At 48.2% G+C, this 21,188-nt stretch overlaps 1 protein-coding gene across 4 annotated transcripts in view; it reads left to right on the forward strand.

Moving 5' to 3' along the window:
* LOC143211363 (zwei Ig domain protein zig-8) overlaps positions 1–21,188 on the forward strand; it is a 250,324-nt gene that overhangs the window by 136,254 nt on the left and 92,882 nt on the right. For 2 of the 4 annotated variants that reach the window (XR_013009444.1, XM_076428963.1), the window contains exons 4-5: positions 16,687–16,897; positions 19,546–19,605. Coding sequence is in view for 3 of the 4 variants with exons in the window: in XM_076428963.1 (XP_076285078.1) it covers positions 16,687–16,897; positions 19,546–19,605 (271 nt within the window). In the remaining variant the exon portion in view is untranslated. The remainder of the gene's footprint in view (positions 1–16,686; positions 16,898–19,545; positions 19,606–21,188) is intronic. The other 2 variants (XM_076428964.1, XM_076428965.1) reach the window with 1 other exon arrangement.

The following is a 21,188-nucleotide window of genomic DNA, read 5'->3' on the forward strand; positions in this document are numbered from 1 at the left end:
GGGGTGAAAATTGATGCGGCTGTCGCGCCGAGGAAAATCGAGACGAGAAAACCTCACGAACCCATCGAGTGGAAAATTCCTGGCTGAAAATGTTTATTCCCCCACCAGTGTGCCAGACTTCAATCGTCGTTCTACGGCAACCGGAATTGCAACGAATTAGGGGGTTTCTTTGAATCCTTGCGCGCTGTTCGGCAAATTGGATTGTTTTCAATTTTTAGAAAAGTGTAATTTTTGACTGGCGTACGATTTCAGACGTTACAAGAAATATATAGTAAATTGCCATGCAATATCACCGGCTTCCGTTCAATTCTGAAGCCGCTACAAACCGGACGAGTCAGTTCCCATTTGATTTCCCAAAAAGACCGGTTTTTTATCAATTGGCCGTACAGAAAAGACAGCGGCACATTCCCGACGACCGGTCGTTTCAGCATTCAAAGCGCATTATCCCTCTCATATGAATATTTCCCGTAGCCGTGGAACCTCCGGAGGACGTGCTCGGCGTTCCTATCTCCTCTCCGACTTCGATGATAACGGCTGCTTACCAGGCATCGAAAGCCTCTTGTATATATTTGCGATACGGTTCCAAAGAACTCTGGTCTGGTCCGCGGAAGTTGTTCCATTCTCGGTGAATATTTCTCAAGGACCAGGTGACCCAGATCACCGGGGTAAGACCGCGGATAACAACTTCCTCCGTTGGTTTTACGAAATTGCGCTCGTCGGCGAGTGCCTCGGTGGCCGTCTCTTGGCCGACGTACACCAGGGCGAACGTTTCAAATTTACAGTCCTCTTCTTCTTCTGGGATTAATATCTATACCGGTAGAGTCCAGGTGAAAATCACTGGGGATGGAAGAAGAAGAAGAAGAAGAGTAACACCGACGTGGAAAGAGGTTAGTGTATCCTGGAGAGGCAACGTTTTCCAGCCGTCGCGTCGTGTCCCGGACCCCTTTATTTGCTCCCTTCTTTCCTTCTGTTCGTCCCGAGCAGTTTCCACGGACCTAAGACCCGGAGGACTCGGCCCACCCTCTTAACTTTACGACCCGTGCCAGATTAGGATTTATTTTAATCCTAAAGGACTGGCCCGCCCTCGTGGTTCCACCACCACCTCACCCTCCCCCGAACCACCTTCGTATCCACGTGCGTCCCGTGTTCCCACGCTCTCGAGAACCAACCCTTATTGGCTCTCTCGTCGCGTCGGAGCTCTTAAGAGCAACCCTTTCCTCTTCGGGACGCCAAGCCGGAACAGCGCACCCTTGTAAATCAATTGATAGCCCGCGCGCGCGCCCGGGGTTGCGTAATTGAACGAGCTCGAGTGTTGACCCGGCCCTCGAGAGGGTGACAGAAATTGTAAACAGAATTAAGGCGTCTACACGCGGCGGTGGAACCAAACCGCAGAGAAAAATCAATTTTATAGGAGTTATATTTGTTATTTCACCGACCCTCGAACTTTTTCTGGAGGACAACAGCTCTCCCTCCGACAACGCTTTGTTCTTTTATATAAATACTTGATCGTCGATCAACCTTTTAAATAAATAAACAAAATGATTACCTTTATGGAGGAACAGTCTGTCCCTGTTAAGGAAAATTTTTGGTTTTCATCATTTACGAGTTCTATTCGGTCCGAACACGTTTCTTGCTCCACTCTGATTGGAATTGATAATGCGAGGACGTTTTTGTGGAGAATCCCGCAGTCCATGATTTAAATAGACAGCACGAGGATAGCTCTTTCAATCCGTGGAGAACTGTTTTATTTTTCAGCCGTGATCGACGTGTGCGGGAATTAGGAAGGCAGCTCGACTAGTCAAAGGAGCATCGCCTTTAATTCCTTATTTACTCGCAACCGATTCGCGCGCACTTTTACCCATCGGTTTCATCGCGGCAAATGAAACGGTCGCGGATCGGTTCTCTAGCCGGCATTGTTCAAAATTCACCGACCGCCAGTCTATGTGGCGGCTGCTTCTTTGAACGCGGCGCATCTCCCCGAAGGTTTTATAGGAAATCGATATCGGAGCGCGGCTGCACGGTCGGTTTCAAAGGAGCGATCGTCGGTTTGAGGCTCGTGCGTGTTCGGCCCATCGAGAAACTAAGAAAAGAAAGGGATGAAAAAAAAGAACGATAGCGAAGAGAAGATATACGGAATCCCGGCGAAACAGAGACTGACAATGAGAGGAGAAAAGCGGGACCGCCGAAAAACGAACGGGCATAATGGAACGCGAGCGTCATTTTCGTTATAGTAAATAAATCGGGTGACGCGTGCTTCTGTATTCGGCGAACGCGCTAGACTGCAAACGAGAATGGCTGACGCGGAACGGTTAAAAAAAGGTCTCGTCGCGTTATTAGAGGCGAGCGCCCAAGGCAAATTCGATTTAGTCGATTCAGTTTGGAGCCCACGCTATATACGCGAAACGCAGGCTCGCCGCGTTGTCTGTCCTGTCGAGTTAAATTCGCGATTAATGAAATAACCGGATCTCTTTGAACTTCCCCCGGCCAAACCCGACTCCTGCCGATTCCGTTTTTGCCGTCACCCCGTAGTTTGTTTTCGACGAACAATGCGGTCATTAATTACGTTAAACAAACGCGTGCGAACACCCGTCCGACTTACGCGAATAGTTTCGTTTCGCGCACCGCGTTGAACGTACTTCCAGCCGAGGAAACGTAATTAATTTCGCAAAATGATCGATACCCGCGTTTGCACATCTTTTTTTTCGCAGAAATTTGAACGGCAGAGGTCGATCGGACACGAAAGGCGCGCGAGATTCCCTGCAAATATTTTGTCGTAAGCGTAAAACGTTGACGAGGTTACGCTTCGTAAAGGAGTAATTTCGTTTAGAAAAATAATGATTAGAAGTCGTAGTGGTTTTACCTTTATATATTGTACTATATCAGGAAAACTCGAAAAATGAAAATAATTATGAAAGCATGCTATTTATAACATTTTCGGAGCAGCTTACAACGGACGCGGTGACATTTTTCTAGCCGATATCACATTCTCCGATCGAGTGGCACTCGTTTTAGTTATTGAGAGTTGCAGTGCTGTAACTTCCAGCCATAATATTTTTCAAACTAATTATTCATCTGTGAAGCTTCCCTTTTTGGAACGTCAACCCGTAACCAGTGTCGTTTCACTTTTGTTACATGGACAAACGCTGGTGCGCAGTTACACAGACCGCCCCAAAATAATTCGATACTATTATATCACGCTTACACATGTTTCCTACCATATATTATCCAGACAACGTTGGAGATCGCTTTGGCATACTAGTCGCACAGTTATCGATTGAGGGAGACGTTACGCGGCACAGTGGCTCGTTGAAATTGAATTCTCAGTGAACTAAGCATTCAACAAAGTGCGACAACGTATTTCCATATCCGAGTTTACCAGCGGCAGGTGTAACTTCGCCATTCGGTATTCCCTCCGTGTCATCCGATTTCAGTCCAATGATTGATCGATCACCGGTGAAAAGTGAAAGGAGACCGAGGACCGGTGAGAAAGAAGTCGCGTGATCGACACTCTATAAAGATACATGCCCAGTGGAGCCGGAAGGCAGCAACAGGCTCCGGGACGTATGAATACACACCTGACGCTCCGAATATCTTCTGTACTACTTTATATTCAAAACAGCCACCCCACCCACGTAAGAACAAAAACTCTCGCGAATCTTAAGATAGTGTACTTCTATGTATTCATGGCCGCCGCGTTCTCCAGATTCATGCGGCCGGACTCCCATTTTACGGGAAACGTTCCTCTTCCCGTCACTGCTCGTACAAGACTCTAAAATCCGAGGAAAAATATTCATTCCCCCACTCTCCGTCTTGTCATGGTTGCAGCGAAATTCTTAAACGCGTTTATTTAAAGCAAGATACGATATTTCGTGGCGTTAACGCATCCTCCAGAAAACTGGGACGACCTGGTTGGCCTCGAATCACGAGGGCAACCTGCGGTCGCAAATCCATCGAAGCGACAGAGATCGCGCGAGCGGAAAAGGTGAATTCTTATTCCGGTGTTGGTCTCGACGTTATAAATTTATATCGGGCGTGCATCCCGGTCGAATCCGAATTCGAGGACGTCGGACGAGAGAATACGATCGTGGGAGGTCGGGCATGTTGCGGAGAACGTCTGTCCCGGTAAAAACGGGAAAAAGTAGACAGTGAGGAAAAAGGTGTGAGCGCGCAGATGTCGCGGCGAATTCAAATTTAACTTTTCCTTTCGCGAGAAGAAACGAGCCCGACGAAAGGTGACGAGGACAGCTGGATTGCCGACGTTTGCTGGATGAGACAGGGGCAAGTAAAAACGAGACGTGGGTGTGGGGACCACGGGAAACCCCCTCTTTCCTTCGACCACCCCCGCCGATCTGACAACCCGAAGCTTACGTAAGCGTCAGCCCCGCTGTCTTTCAAATTACTTCGGTGTTCCACACTCGGCACGAGTTTCGCCGCGACTTTTCGCCCGAGGAAATTTACGACTTCGTCGAACGCCTTTCTTGCGACCAACCGCGAATACGTTCCGTTTTAGGTGGGTTTGCTACACCCACTCCGTCTCTCTCTCTCTCTCTCTCTCTTTCTCTCTGGCCTCCTTTGAGGAAACGATCCTGGCGAGACGGTTCCGTTCGAGAGGCAACCGGATGGCGAGCTCGCGCGTCCTTCGGCGCCCTGTTTTCCGGTGAAACATTGGCCATCCGCGAGAGTAATTGCTCCCCGACCGGCTGCTTCTTCTTTTAATCGAACGAGTAAACTTCGGCGAGCTTGCTGCGGACGCTGGCACCGCTTTCTGCCAAATCCTCAACTCCCATGAGCGCGGAACACACTTACGCCAGCTCAGTGGACATTAAACTTTGTGGGAGGGGTCACAGCTGAGAATTTCTTATGAAATGTCCACTAATCCCGTCACTTGTTTAGAGATTATTTTTCAAACACTGTTAAGTCCTTCGTTCTAAGATATTCCTATGTTTGATAATTGCAATAATTCGAAGGAACGCAGCCCGCAAGCGTCTCCGACGACTACTATAGCTAACCCACTATCCGCAACCCCGGAAATGAGTATAAATTTACGACTTGGGTGAATGCTATTTTCACGCGATAGGGAGCGGTGGTTACCGCCACGGTCTCGCGTGAACTGCAGTTGCACGGTGTTGCAGTCAGCCCCGCAAGACGGGAAGGACGATTTCTCATTCCGGATGAAGACTAACGTTCCCTTAACTCCCGGTCTTGCTATTCGCTCGACAAATATCAACTTCCTCCGGTAATCATTCTCTATCTAGAATCCCGAGGTTTCTTCCGAGCCGAAGAAAGCGATAAAAGTTTGCTGAATATTTCCGAGCAGTTCTGCTACTCGCGAACGGCTTTTCACTAGCCGATTAAGATGGTCAGAACTGCCCTTTAAGGTTTTCAATGACCATCGAACCATTCGAATGCTGACCAAGCAGAAACGTCGAAAAAATTCGGTTTTTATTGTTTCTCACAATGATCTCCCATAACAAAAAATCTGAAAAAATTGACGCCACTGCTTGTTATCTTTTGCTTTGCACTGCATTATCTTTAGTTGACAGGTGCTGAATTGTTTCGCAACGGAAGCACGATGCACCCTGCCGCATTACAAGTAAATTACATCGAATTTGACGGACGGATAGTGCTGCGCGGATCAACGCGGTCCGCGTAATTTACGCAACGCCGTCCATCATGTTACTTATTAACGTTCGTGCGAGCAACGAGATTGAATTATTGCCAAACAACGGTCGTTGCTTTGCAAAGCGGAACGCTCGGATCGAATTAAAGGGGAGCCCGATTTGTTTGCGTGGGGAAACGACAGAAATTTTTGCGTTCTCTCCCGGTATTTCCATTCGGCTCTGTGAAATCTAAATGAAATCCCTTTCCTCGTAGCGTATTTACATTGGGGGGGGGGGGGGATTAAACCGACAAAAATTTGAGGGGGTATGCGGAGGTGTTAGGCGGTCGAAAATTTTCAACATTTTTACAGAACACAGAATGGCTTTTCTCTCCCCGTCTTTTAATTTCTGATTTAGCTGATGGAAGAAGTTACCGTCCAACTACCGTTAAACATTTTTTCATTATTCAGGCTGAAAATCAGCGCGAAACCGTGGCTCGTAATATTCCTTTTTCATCTGCGCGTCGCGTCGCGTCGGCCCGGGCTTCGATCGAACTCGATCGCATCAGTCAATTTGGCTGCGGACTGTCGATTAAACCGTGCGCGATACTTTTAATGGCGACGGCTTGTTTCCTGTCTGGAACAACCATTAATTTTAGGCTGGGGACCGGGCGATATCGATAGCGGGCCAGATGTCCGTACTGTTGATAAAAGCGCATCCATAAAAGTGAGCTTTACAGGATAATAACACGTGTACGCTTGACGTATGTATATTCCATCCGGGCTGCTGGAACAAATGAGTATGAACGTTTTCCAATCAACCTGACATCAAATCGGTCCGCTGCCGAAAAAAAAACGCAAGCGCACGCACCAGAGGAAAAAAGGAACACCGGAAACCCGCCAAAGGCCCGTCACGATCAAAAATACACCTGCCGACGATTGGCTTGTTAAAGCCGGATCCGGTCGGCAGGAATTTCGACGAGTTGGTTTTTGTTAATTAAAAGACTTTGTCGACGAAACACCCATGGTGCTTCTACAAATTTCTAAAAACAAACGCGCTTTTTGCGTCCTATCCGTGGCGCTCGTTTACTTTCTCTCTACCACAGAATACCACGAATCACTGTTTTAATAATACTGTACAGCAATTACAAATTGCATAGCAACCGGTTTTGCACGCACAAATTCCCGACGTTATCAATTTACTATCAAAAATTTCAAGCTCGCGCTGCAGTGCCGTTTAGCTCTCGTGTCTGGCCATCTCCGACTAATTCCACTGACTATTGTCTAAAACGCGATGTGGCATTACATCGTTTCCACGTTAAACTCGTTTAAGCTGATATCTGGAACAGGACGAGATCAATAAAGCACAGACAGCACGATGCCGCCATCATGTACTTCAAGTAGAAGCATCCTGTAATGGTCAGACACGGCATCGGCCCGTAATTGAACTTCGAACTCGATCTTCTCCGGAACGAAGCATCGTACCAGAAAACGTTCTTCCACCTCGCCGACTTCCATTTTCACCGGGCGTTCCACACCAATAATTACTATTTTCAACACACCACACTTTTATTAGCCATCAAAACGGATTCCAGTTTTACTGCCCGCCTCATACAATTACTATATTTTAATACGGGCTTATTAGACATCAAGAAACCTATTATTGCTCCTCACGTTCTTAACATTACTGAACATTATTTGATATACATATAGTACACTACTGCTCGCTTTCCTCTCGTAAAATGTTTATTGTAACGTTTCTTCGGAAAACCCTCATTAGTTATGTAGAAAGGTTATTTAAGATTACTATGCAATAATATAATATAAACTTTCTCGAAGCGAGCGAAACGTTTTAAATTATTGTATTTTACAATTTTCTCTCTTGGCCAAACTTCCGTGAGCTGAGATAGTGTACGAGGGTAACAAAGAAAACACAAAAAATTGGGGAAAAAATAACTTTATTTCTCAACGTGGTCTCCTTTTAGCTCGATACACTTTTCCTAGCGATGTTTAATAGCTTGGATACGCTGTTTATAGTGTTTATAGTGAGACCCGTCGAGCTCCTCAAAATAGCCATCAACCGCAGACTCCACCTCTTCATTGTTGGCAAATCTTTTACCACCGAGCCATTTTTTCAAAAATTTGGAAAGAGAAAAAATAGTCTGAGAGGGCTAAATCTGGCGAATAGGGTGCGTAAGGAAGCAATTCGAACTTTAACTCATTGATTTTGGCCACCGCGATACCGGATGTGTGAACTGGTGCATTGTCCTGATGGAACAACACTTTCTTTCTCTCTAACTGCTATTGTTGGCTGTCCAGCAAATACTAAACAACGTAGCGACTTCAAACTTAAGCTTCATAAAGATTGTACTTTTGCTTATAGTAAGTTTTCAAATAACAACCGCCAGCTATATGTCAAGGTCGGGTACTTCTGGGACTACCCTCGTATGGCTAAAAGAAGACTATGGGCCAGTCGAATGAAATGTTTTCAGATGAAAATTCATGCATCTTCTGTGTCCTCCGGTACGATGCGCATTCTACGATCAAAGTGCTGACTCTTACGGCTCAGGAGAACTTGAGCAAAGATACTCGGCCATCATCGGCGTGTTTGTAGGCCGTGTGTAAACGGGCGACGGCGCGGCGCGGCGCGGCGTAGCAATAGCATCGGCGGTCGACGGTCGGCGGTCGATCGATATTGTTTGATTTATGTGCGGCGCGATGGTGGACGATCGTCCCACGATCACGAAGTGTTTTCGTAGCCTGCATTCGCAAGCAACGGTCGAGGTTACGCGTCCACCGAACCCGCCGTCTATTCACGTACCTCTCTGTCAGCGGGCAAAATGTACGTACACCTTTAACTGTGAACACGTACGAAAGGGGAGTTCGGGAGGCACCTGCTCCGAATTTCTAATTCTCGATATTGACAAGCGGCCCGCCGCGCTGGGCCAACCCTTTTCTCCACCCGTATTCTACGTATAGAACCCTGGTCGCTACTTTCCGTCGCGTCGGCGGACTGCCGTTTTTCCACGAACCGGCCTGACTCAGACTAACACGTAACGTTTATTGGCCCCGCTCCGCGCGCACGCAATACTTCCACAGATTTATGAAGCTACTCGAACGGTCCGCGAATTTTAAGGAACCACCGTCGAGCACCCCGACGCGATGCCGCGAACAACTTCCACGAAACTTCGTCGCCTCTGATAAACGGGACTCCGAGGCTTTTCCGAAAAATCTATCGACCCGCCCACGTCCGCTTTATCGCGAGTCGCTACCGTGGAACGAGCGCAATCCTCCGCAAAAGTGAATTCTAGCAATTCCGTGCTCTCTGTAGCATCGATTCCGGTAGATTGCGAATGAGCTTTAACTCTTGCAACACCGACAGTTCTGCGAAAAACTGATGCTGGTTCCGCGAGGATACACGTTCTTCTCGCAGTCTATCCATGAAAACGTAACTCCCTGGATTAAACGCGCGGATATCTCGATCCTGCTCGAGCGCGGAGGATCTCCGCAGTCGGGTTTTCTCGCGCGAGAAGAATCCCCCGGTGAAAAGTGGGGAAATTTCAGATCAGTCGTGCCGAGTCTGGAAGCATGCAAACTGCTCCAGCTACAATTTCGAAGTTGCCGAACAGCGTTGCTTCATCGGTGCTTAAGCGCTCCCGAAGGCAACCTACGTCGAACACAGAGGTCCGGGAATATTTGGCCGACTCTCAGAATAGTTGAGTGATGAGGGGATGCGGCGGTGGCTACGCGCGCGCGCGCGCGTGTGTGTGGAGTATATGTGTATGCGAGCGTGTGCGTGTGAGGGCGTTTGCCGGATGATCCGGTGCAACGGACGGGACCAGAAGTGTGAGAATGCAGCGGGTCGGGTTGGCTGGAGGTCTCGGCTGAATATATGGGCGCGGACGAAAAAGGCGTCGTTACCAGAGGCTCATTAACGGGAACCGTTCCCAAGACACCCTTAGCAGTACCTTCTAGCGGAGCCAGAAGCAAGGAAGATCTAGTCCATCCGTTGGGCTGCGAGGAACCTGCAGAACTCCAATACTAATTAGACCATCGACCCGATCGACCATCGGCCTATATTTCTCGCCGCTTCCGGGCAGTCTTTCTGCGAAGCGGACACGTCGATCGCACGGCCGAACAGAAACTCGCACGGAAAACGAGAGCAGAAGTTTGTTAAAAGAGCAGAGAACACAGAGAGTAGCGCTCTCTCTGTCTCTCTCCCTTTTGTTGCCATTTTCCACTCGCCCCCGTCTGCTTTCTGTCCGAAAACCTCAACCCACGTTTTCGCGCGATACTATACAAAATTTGGAGCGGTGCCACGCCGAACTGTCCTCCCGCGAACGCTTCTGGTAGGCACTCCTAAAGCTCGTCCAATTACCAGGCATTAGTCCCGTTTCGTCTCGTCGAGGGCGCGAAGAGCGTAATTTCCACGGTGCCGTCCCTGCAGTCGCTATTATTTCATTAGGAACTCGCGATTCTTCAAGATGCGCTGCGTTGCCACGGCCATGGTAACCAACCGAGTTCACCCAACACCGTATATAATTCCACCTCGGGAAATTCTTGCAGCTTCGTCCGCAAGCCGAGCTTCTCCAGATGCTCGCTATTTACGCGTAATAAAATCGAACCGACAGGGCTGAATTTGCACGGAAAGATAAGGAGATGTAATTCTGTTTCACTCGTGGCGGCTTCTTCGCTGCATTCGTAGTCTTTGAAACATTCTCATTTTTTCCATGGTTCTGTGCGAGCTGGGATGGTGATCTTGCACATCTGATAACCACACTCGTACAGTTATAACGTACACGGCAATTTCCATTCTTTTTATAAATTCAGCTATCTCTGTACCACGTAAGGAGCGAATAGTCTGGTAAATAATTGGTCAGTCATTAAAATCTGAAACATTCTGCTTGCTTATTTCTAATAGAAACGTTTAAGGTTAATTTTGTACGTGTTCAGTTAGAAGAGTTCGTTGAACACTCTGAATAATATCTTCAGGTTTCGAGCAGGAATAGCCCTCGATGGTCGAAACCCTCGAATCTGCATGGGAACGCGGTAACAAACGCTAGTGGTATTTGTTGCAGGATGCGGCGACTGGTTGAAGAGATTATTGACCGAAAAGCTGCCAATTTATTAGCCCGCATATCGAGTGTTATAAACGTTCATCCTCCGTTTCGCCATTGGCTGAGTAGCAGAAACGGATGGCCAGGTAATGAACGGCCTCGGCGAGCCAGGAGATCTGCGCCGGATACAGAGAACGCTTCAAAGAGAGAGAGAGAAGGAGAGAGAGAGAGAGAGAGAGAGAGAGAGAGAGAGAGAGAGAGAGAGAGAGAGAGAGGAAGGGAAACGACGAGAATAGAGAGGAAGAGAGAAGTAATGACGACGATAACGATGGTGACAATAATCAACGAGCAACACCGGTATCGAGCGCAGTTCGCTGCGCCGACGACGACGATGACGAACGACAACGCGAAGCCATTAAATTGATACCACCTGCTAATTGGTATCTCTAATTTCGATTGGCCCCGTACCGAACAGCTTACGATAAAACGATCATCAGAGATCCGGTGATTGACATTTCTACGCTCCGGAATAATTCGACGGTCGTTGGAACGGATAATCTGGTTTAGAGGATTCACGCTTCGAGACTTCAGTCTCTAGTTTCAGAAGGGATTTCACGCTTATTTCACGCGCACGGAGTGGCCTGGTATTATTACCGAACAGAATATTAACCCATTCGAACACAGATAGTCTATAATAACGCTCGGTTCTACGATTCTACCAATAAATCACTGCCAACACACAATTTATCGTGTAACACTTCCAACATCCATAATCTCTGTGAACCCGAACAATGATCGCGAAACGAAACAAATTCGACGAATAATTGAGCGACATACATATTTGCACAACACCGGAGCAAACAGAAATGAAAATCGCTGAACTTCTTACTTATTCAATCAGCCGCGCAAACTCGTCTAACTTGACTCACACGTTTCGAGGTGCTCAAAGCGTTGACTGCGGTACCAAAGTCCTCCATCCAGGTGTCTCCAGCTGGCAAAGAACCCGCGTCGCAGTCGTCAAGATAATTAACTTACGCGAGTTACAAGTCTCGCGCATCAGGAGAGGAGGAAAGTCGGCTTCGTCCCGACGTTTCCCATCTTATTCCGAGGTACATCGAACACGAGGGTGTTCAGTCTGCTCGGTAGAAGGACGATGTTTGTCACGCGTCTCCCGCGAGCCGTGGCAGCAACGCGGGGAATAAAATTGAGGCAAACCGATCTGTCGGCCCTAAATTGACTGACACGCTCGGTTGGGGCCGTGGATCCCGGAGCGGATGCCGCGGTAAGAGCGAAATAAGAAAGCCGGGAGCGCGGATAAGTACAAGCAGAGACGTACGTCGGCTCGTCTGTAAATCGAGTTTGCCTTCAGCCGAACGCGCCCTGTACGCCATTTCCACCAGCCGCCACGAACGAACCCCCTTCCCGCCCTCCGCCCTTCTACGTACCTGCGTGGAAAACCTTTTATCCCGAGGAATTACAGTGAATGGCCGGGAAAATCATCGTTCCCCGTTGGAGGGACGAAGCCTCCAGTTTCCTCGGGGCGTGCAACTCGGGGGGGGGGGGGGTGGAAACGAGCTGGTGGCCGGGTTCACGGGGGAGGAAAACGCGACTTGCTTGCGTGTCGGGCCCGCAACACCCGTCGCCCGCGTCTCGTCGACGCCGCGCCGTTTAGAAAATGCCTGCACGTACGTCGGGGCTTCCTCGGGATGAGACAGGCCAAAGGGAAGCCCGAGACGGAAATATTTCGCAGCGGGGAAATTCCACGGGAAAATTCGTGTTCGATTTCCGCTCCTTCTGGAATCCCCCTTCGGACTCTGTGTTCCTTCTCCGACGAAATTGCTACGTATCCTCTCTCTATCCGATCGCGCGGCTTCGACGTCGTTTCGCGAGCTGCTCAGGATCTTCAGGCTAGGTTTTCAGCACGCTGTCGGATTAATAGGAAATGGAGATCGCGCGGTTGACGGTGTACCTAGCCAGCACAAAGGGCCGTCTTACCGGCTCGCTTTCGGGTTGACCTAAGCAGAAAATGGCAGTTCTTCGCCGCCGCGAAAGGGCAAAGCCGCTGAGAGCTCCCTTACGCTGGTTACCGCCCGGCAAATTGCGCTTGGAGATGTTTTACGTACCGTCTGCCGTTCCTGAAACCCACCCAGGGCCCCCGCTTTTCCTTTGATACGGACGATCCCCGGTGACGTGCACGCGAACAGAGAAAACGGGCACTGTCGTTTTCGAAACTCTCGCGCAGAGAGGTGAGGAATAATTCTCGTGGAAAATAACGCCTCTTCCCGCGACCTAATTTTTACCGGAACATCGAGATCTAAAATTATTTCCGAGGAAAGCTTCGAGAGAACAGAAATTTTGGGGTGCAGCGAGGAACTGCTAAAGACGGCTTGGAAAATGTCCTGATCCAGCTGGAGCGCAGGAAGTTTCGAAACCACTGATATACGTGCGGTTTCGACGTAAGTCTGATGCATAGTTGACCCGTTTCACTTGCATCTTATTCTAAATATTTATGCCAGTTGCCGCGGGACACGTTTACCGAAACAATTGTTTATATTACAGATTTTCTAATAATGATAGAGGCGTCGTGTGTAGTACCGATTTGGCCCCGTGTCTGTATGATCGACCTAATTCACTGATTTCGGTTGTTGGACGTGTATACTGCTTAGATCTTTATTGAAGAAGTCTAGGACAACCAGGTCGCAGATTTTGCATCGGTAATGTATTTCTGAAGACCGTGGATATACGGGCGGATTAGAATTACGTCCGATGCATGACTGACTCGATCCACTTAGCCCGTACGTTTAAATTCTGCAGAAACTCCTGAGACGGTTCCATGAAGCATTGTAACTCTGAATTTACTATTATGAATATGTGAGGAGTCCGCGGATATACGGGTAGATTCGACGCGTTTCTGATATATAGCTGACCTGTTTCACTTAGCCCTTGTGATAAATATCTGTCGACGAAGCTGCTAAGGCGTTCTTAGGTCGCATTTTATTTTAATAGTACTCCGAGTCCATGGATATACGGGCGGATTGGACGTACATCTGTGATATATGGGCGATCTATTTCACTGCACCGTTATGCTAAATACCTAAAGAAATTATTCAACGTTCTCGGGATCGTTACGGAACACCTGCACACCGGATGTTTACCGGTTTTTCGGCGAATTAACCGTATAGAAAATTAGAAATTCCGACTTGAAACATTCATCGAATACAATTTTCCACGTTGTTCCGGTTCCTTTCTCGCAGCCCGCATCCATCATACATAATTTGTTCCGTAGCATGAAACGAGAAATGGTATGGTTCTCTCCCTAGGGGCGTCGTCTCGCGAAAATTTCTTCGGAATTCCTCTCTGTCTCGGGGCACAACCCGTTATTTCGATCACGAATCTCGGCAGCGTTTTAAGTCAGACATGTCCCGCGAATTTATTCACCGCGTGACAAGTCGACCAGGCTAAGGCGGGTCCCTTCAAGTATAAATTTCGCGTACGTTCGCCGCGCTATCGTCGCACCGTTTCCTTCGCGGCTATAGCCGGTTATCGTTTCGCGCCTTTTATATCTGCCCGAGACGGCGAGCACCGCCTCTGCAAATTAAATACCTCGCCCGCCATTTCTGCCTTCTATTTCCTGCGCCGTGCCGTCCAGATCTTACAGTTTCGAACACAGCCGCTCGCGCCATGTCCAGATTACCGTGAACAACGATGTTGTGCGGTCGACGTGTTATCCTGGAATTTCGCCTCTATTAAAGTACAACGAGGCGAGAAATCTGCAAATAAAAGGAACATCGTCGGCTCGCCGCAGACCAGCCGGCAACATTCTTCCAGCGGTCTGCCCGGCAGCGTTTTAATTACACAAATATTTTCCAACACGGTAGCGAGCGTATAAAACCGCCTAGTAAACAATGATATCGTCCGAGTTCTATGGCTGCGTCAACTGGACTCCTTCGTTGCAATCGTTGCCGAAACTAATAAATTAACATTTGTCCCCGAAACCACGCGTAAACAAGCTTGCAACAACTCCGATCCTGGAATTTTTCGGGGAAGAATCTGTTGATTGTAACCGAGGAGCTCTAAGTATGCATTTATAGTGGAGCAGCGAGGTGAGCTGCGCGGTGAAAAAAAAAGAAAAACAATAAAAATACATATGTACTTTTTCTTTAGTATGTGTCGAAATGTTGTCACGAATGTTGGTTTGTTTTCACCGCGCCGCTGTCATCGATGCTCGCCGCTCCACTATAAATGCACCCTAACATTGGAACTATCAATTGATGCTGGCGCAACAGCGCGGCGCGGCGGACGTAAAATGAAACGACATACCCTTATCAAACGACTAACGTTGAAAACTTGCCGAGATTCGTCGTTTCGACTGAGGGATTGCGTTTCACTGCCCCACCCCTGTCTCCCGCGGAGGGATGCAGTTGGGAATAATTAACGAGGGTGAGAAGATCTTCTTCCCGGGAAACATACGTTTAACGATCCCCCATTGCTGGGGCTGGAGGAACCGACACCCATAAGCGCGAGGGTTGGAAAAGGGATTCGTTGGGGTGACTTTTGATGCAACAGACGACTCTCGTCACGCATCATTCGCGTAATTGTTCAGCTAGTGCGGAGACATTTAACGATCACCGTGAACGTCGGTGATCGGTCTGCGATTCGAAAATCTGAGTTTTCTGATGAACTACAGTGAGTCGGGTTCTGTAAATTTACATCCTTTGGGGAAGTAGTTTCGCTGTCAACATATCTCTGTTTAGAGATATGTAGTTGAAAGCCGAGACTGCGTAGGGAGTTAATTAGTTTGTCTCTCTTTGAGTTGTACAATTCGCATTGTCAGATTACGTCGTTCAAGGTTCTTTCACATAAGTTTAACAATTAAACTTCTACCAAGTTTTTTTGAGCAAACCAGGGCGTAGAATTCTCGTTGGAAAATTCTCGTAAGATTGATTTGCATTCAAATAGCACTTGATGTTTTATAATTTTGATAGTTTTTGTTCGAACATGTTCCCTCAACATTTCAAATAAATCACTGAAGGGAATTGCACTATTACATGTTTAATATTTCTCTGGAATTATATAACGAAGTAGGAAATGACAGTAAACAGGGATGAATTGATTAGTCGCTCAAATTGAAATTCAACATAGGTTCCCTCAAAGGATCTTTGCGGAATTCTGCTGAGGACGTTAACAAACATGGCGTCACACGATCCAACGAATCCCGTCTGCAGTTTGACGTATAATAACGTTTGCGTAACCACAATTTCGCAAAGGGGAGAGCAAACGGAAAATTCGATACGCGTCGCGCGCGCCGATTCGATCATTAGATCGTCACAGGTGCGCCGATTGATCAATGGGAACGTCATTATACGACTGTTAACAGATTTGACAGATGTATATTCCCGTCAAACAATGTTTCCATGGCAGTCCTAGCAACACCCTTGTAACTCTGTACCACTGTGCGGTCGAATAATCTTGAAATTATAGTCGGGCCAAAGTGGAACGGTTCTGGCCAACTATTTCACACGCAACTCGTTTCTCCGGTGTTCCGTTGTTTCCCAGTGAATCGAACAAAGGAGATTGCACGGAATTATTCGGTAGTGCATGCGTCGCTAAGGTTTCTGAGCATTAACGAGATTTCCCATGCGTCAAAAGTAATTACCTAATTAATATGGGACCTCGTATAAGCGTGAGCAAAATGTTTGAAAAATTTTAATGAGCTTCATTAGCACTCGTGTTAAAATTGAGTCGCGTCGTCGAACAATCGGCTACTTTCCTCGACGAAGAATGCTTAACGCGAGGATCTTTTATCGGAATATGGACGTTGCGACCTTAAAGACTCCCTCGCTTGTTAACTGAAAGTTAATTAACGACACACGATCTCATTGGCAGCGGAGAAAGAGCTTCGCGATTCGCGAGAGAATTACCGAATCGTTTCTGGGTAAAACGTTAACAGTGAACACCGGAGTGTCGTGCGGTGCCCAGAATTTTCCTAGGTATTCCGACAATGCTTAGTCGCGGCCATTTTTGTTTCAGGTATCCTGGATACGGAAAAGGGATTTACACATACTAACGTCATCCATCCACGCGTACACGGGGGACGGAAGATTCTCCGTGGAGCATCCGGAGGCGTCCAACGAATGGACGTTGAAGATCGATTACGTCCAGCAACGTGACGCAGGGGTTTACGAATGCCAGGTTAACACCGAGCCCAAAATGAATTTAGCCTTCGCGTTGAGTGTCGAAGGTAAAGCTTCCAACGTGAGACCATTATCGTTGCGGTTAGCCCTCTCGCGATCAAAGTCAATCTCCAAAGACCGATACAAATCGCCTTCGGTCATCCAATTAATCTCCGTGGAGACGGAAACTTTGAGGATTATTCTATTCCAAGTAATTTGACGGAAGATCGCTGGAGGGTCAGCCGAGTTTACTAAATCTCAGTGGCGCTGTAAATATCCTGCGTATAATGGAGATAGATGAGAAAGACATGTTCTAAACGCTTGCGTACGTGTCTACCGCCTGATCGATCAGGACAGACACCTCCGGTACCTTGACTACGCACCAGCATGACTAAACGGACTGATGCTTACCGCCTTGCATGCGTGTCTTCGCGAAACTACACTTGGAAGTGACAATATGCTGCAGCAAACAGTTCAGCGTTGAAACAGTGGACGCTTCTCAATCTAAATTGATCCGTTTTCTCAAAGATATTCAAGCCTTTTTAGTCGAATTAGAAGAATTCTTAAGGATAGCTTGTTGGATCGCGTGAAAACGCTAGGAATAAGCGAGGATTAAAACACCGAAGAAGATGATTCCGCAGCTATCGTGTATTGTCAGTTCCAAGTATCATCTCTGAGAGATCGATACCCATTTCTCTATTATCAACGTTGCACACGTTAGCCACCGGTGATAAGGGCGTTCCCATCAGCATCGTGCCTGTGCTGCAGCCGGTTGTGTACTTCGTCGCCAGGTACTTCTATCCGCGCAATTAATTTAGCTAATTGATTGTCGCGTCGACACGTAGAGCGGTACAGTTCGCGTTACAACATAGACCGGCGGCGTTACAGTGTCAATTAAAAGTCCTCGTGAATCATCGAGCGTCGCCGTCCCGCTCGCATATTAAGCATGATCGAGTCACCTCGCCTCTACCCGGGATCCGGCTGGAATTAACGAACAATGCCGCGAGCGTAACGCGGCGTGCACGTCACGCGATCCTGATTTTCGCGTCGGCAACGGCGCGGCGCGGCGACCGATTGTTCCCGATCGTTCGACGCGATCAACGTTTGTTCGCCCGGTAATCCCACGCGTAATTGCGTATTTTCCAGCAATTGCAACTCCGTTTCTTTTCCGGTCCGTACCCGTACCTGCACATAAAACCTGGTGGTGCGCGCTAACGAGCGCCTATTATTCAGAGAGTCCGACAAATATTTATCGGTCTTAACGATCCCGCGTTATCGATATTAATCGAGTGCGCGCTCTATCGCTCGATTCCACGGTGAACTGTAACGAGTGACAATGCCGGGGCGCAGTCCGACGTTTCTGCAACGAGCATAATGCCGCGCGCGTATTCCTGCGATTTCATAATCAATTCTATTGTTTACTCGTTCGAACAATCGCAGTGGCGCGTGCCTGTTTTCCCCGGGACGGTTTTCCCCCAATTTCGACGCCCACTCGGCCGAGCTGTTTCCCATCGAACGATCGAGAGCCACCGGGAATAATTAGTCGTCGTTTGCGGAGAACGGCGTCTTTGAGCGGCGAGCCGTTTCCACCGGGATCACAGGATTTCGTGGATCCCGCGTGCACGAACACCGATGTTCATTAATTATGTTCGCAGCCTCTGCGTGTACCTGTCCCTATCACGAGCCCGGCTCGGGCAACGCTAATTGCTCGTCAGTCGGCTGCAATCGATATTCTTGGATGATGAAAATCAGGCCGCGATACAGTTGCTCCAAGGAATATCCAATCTTTCGGCTTTCCTCCCGGCGAAATAATCCTCCCGGACCGGGGCTATAGTTTTCTTAATTATAGTCGAGGATCTTTGAACGGAGATCCGAGGAGAGAAAGAGAGAGAGAGAGAGAGCCTCGACCCCGACGCGCTTTAAATACGATCCCCCGGATCGAGGTCTTGCCTGGAAATTAAATATGGCTAATGAACGACGGAATTATACTTGGAGGAGCTGTAAATGCTACGGGGAAAACGGTGAATTAATAGTGAAAGGAGCGTGATGCTGTTATCAGATATTCAAAGAACCCGGAACGCCGCACGCCGGCGTCCTTTGAACGAATTCGCTTGTATCTGTCGATTCTGAAACTGACTGTATTATGAGAAACTCGATGTAAATAGTTGAATTACAAGATAGTAATGGCCGGAGAGCTGAAAATTACTGCGAAATTTAATTAAACGGTGACTGTCCTCTCGTCGTTGTCGGGTAAAACATACGAAACGAATAGATATTGCGATTCTTGAATTTCGAAAGAAAGAAGGAAATGATGATTAGATTCCAACAAGTGTCCAAGGATTTTTCTACTTGGTTCTCGCACCTGGTAAAACCATATTCCGATCCTCCGATTCGTAAATGAAGATTCGGTATGTATCTTCGCAAAAACATTTATCGCGATAGAAAGAAGCTGACGGTGTAACATAGCGGCAGCGAACACTATTAACGGACGAACTAGGCTTTCTTTTGACAAATCGGCGTAGAATATTCTTGAGAAATTAATCGGCGATGTAAAAGTGGTCGGAGAGCCTTCTGCGACGAATGTATTCGCGAAAAGGATAGCGAGCTGCCGATGCTAGGATGTTCGAAGTCAGTCGGATCCCCAGCCGAGCCGCGAAACCGTAGATCTCTCGACGAAATCGATTAACTCGATATCTTTTCTGTCCTCCCGTTCCAGAAAGTGCCCCTGTCCCCGCCACCGCCACACCGAACGCCATTCATCGGACGTTCAACTCAGGTTAGAATCACGCAAGAACAGACACTCTCTCTCCTTTTCCAAGCTGTTGAGCTCGCTGCTAGACGTTCGCTATTCTAGACCGGTGTGTACGCGTGTAGCGACGACTATAGCCCCCGACTATAGTCAAGCATGTCTGTGTACATGCATTCGTGTGCACGTGGTCTGCTGATGTGTGCGGCGAGCAGGCCACGTGCTCTATCGGTGCATGCACGTCATCCCCGTTTAGCGTTTAATTAATGCAACCCCCGGATGGTTTTGTTTTACGAGGGCCGGTCGAGCTGACTCTGTCGGCGAAAGAGCTCCGTTCTGATCGTCACCACAGAGAACCGGGCTCCTCGTGTTGCCCGACGTCCTCTAATTACCACCGAATTATCGTCCTCGTAATAATTATCACGGAAAAGTCTCGCCAGACAGCTCGACTCGCCCTTTCTCGTGCGGAAAGCTCGTGTTCGTCGTCGCTCGTATACACTATCTCTCTTTCTCTATTCTTCTATGTGTTGCTTGCTCGATCGTGACGTTCCCGGAACTAGAAACACACGCGCAACTCTTCCGAGCATGCTACGTTCAAGCTAACCGCTTCGGAATTTCAGTTTCAGACGCGAACGATGCATCGGAGGCTCTTTTCGGGATGGTCATAGGTATTTCCTAGAGTCTGTGAATAATCACCGAGCGGTATAGATGCGAACAAAAATCGCAGGATTTCTCCAACTCACTCTAAAACCCGCAGTGCTCTAGAAAAGATAGCGACGGTCGCAATTACAATAGAATGTCCGCGGCAACAACGAGCCTCTCCTCGTCTTCGCGTTTTTCGTTTTCACTCGGGGACTGTGTTTCCGTCGACCCGAACTTCGAGGTTCCATTAAAACTTGAGCGAGATCGTTTCGGATGTTAGTCACGACGAGCTGGGAGAGAGGGGGCACGGTTCTCCCTCGGCCTCGTGTGCGCTCGCGGCGTTTGCATAGAGCCTTTTACACCGAATTTAAGTTCACTTACCACAATTTGCTGAGCCGGATCTCGTGATTCACGACATTAATATCCTGCCGCGGCTTCGTCGCTGTTTTCCCGAAGCCGATCGACGCCCCCACAGCCCCACGGGAAGAGAATTCCGCCGGCGAACGAGCAATCGAATGTTGGATCGTCGACGGAAAGTTAAATCGCAACTCGGCGATTCGCGATTCGTGGACTTGTCGTTTTTTCGCTGGAACTCTCCGCCCACGCCGTTCAAACGAACGTCTGAAGCCCGCCGGCTTCGTAGACTCGAGGAGCTGGCCGACGGAAATATTGCGCGAGTGTAGAATTTCAAATTGTGCATAGAATTTTTAATTAAATTCTACCCTGCTTAAAAGGATGAATTTAATTAAACGAATCTCGCCGCTGCGCTGGCGGCGAGCACCGCGTCGATTGCTGACGCGTGTCGCTTCGGCCTGGTCTGTTTGTTTCTCGATATGCCGTGGGTGTAAAGTACACTTCCCGTTACGAGAGACCATAATCATCGTTGCGTATCGTATCTAATTGGCTGTACTCCCACTTTAGCACTCCCTATTGAAAGACATACCGCACACACAGTGGAACTAATTAAGGAG

The sequence above is a fragment of the Lasioglossum baleicum genome, chromosome 8, assembly GCF_051020765.1.
Source record: "Lasioglossum baleicum chromosome 8, iyLasBale1, whole genome shotgun sequence".
NCBI classification, from domain to species: domain Eukaryota; kingdom Metazoa; phylum Arthropoda; class Insecta; order Hymenoptera; family Halictidae; genus Lasioglossum; species Lasioglossum baleicum.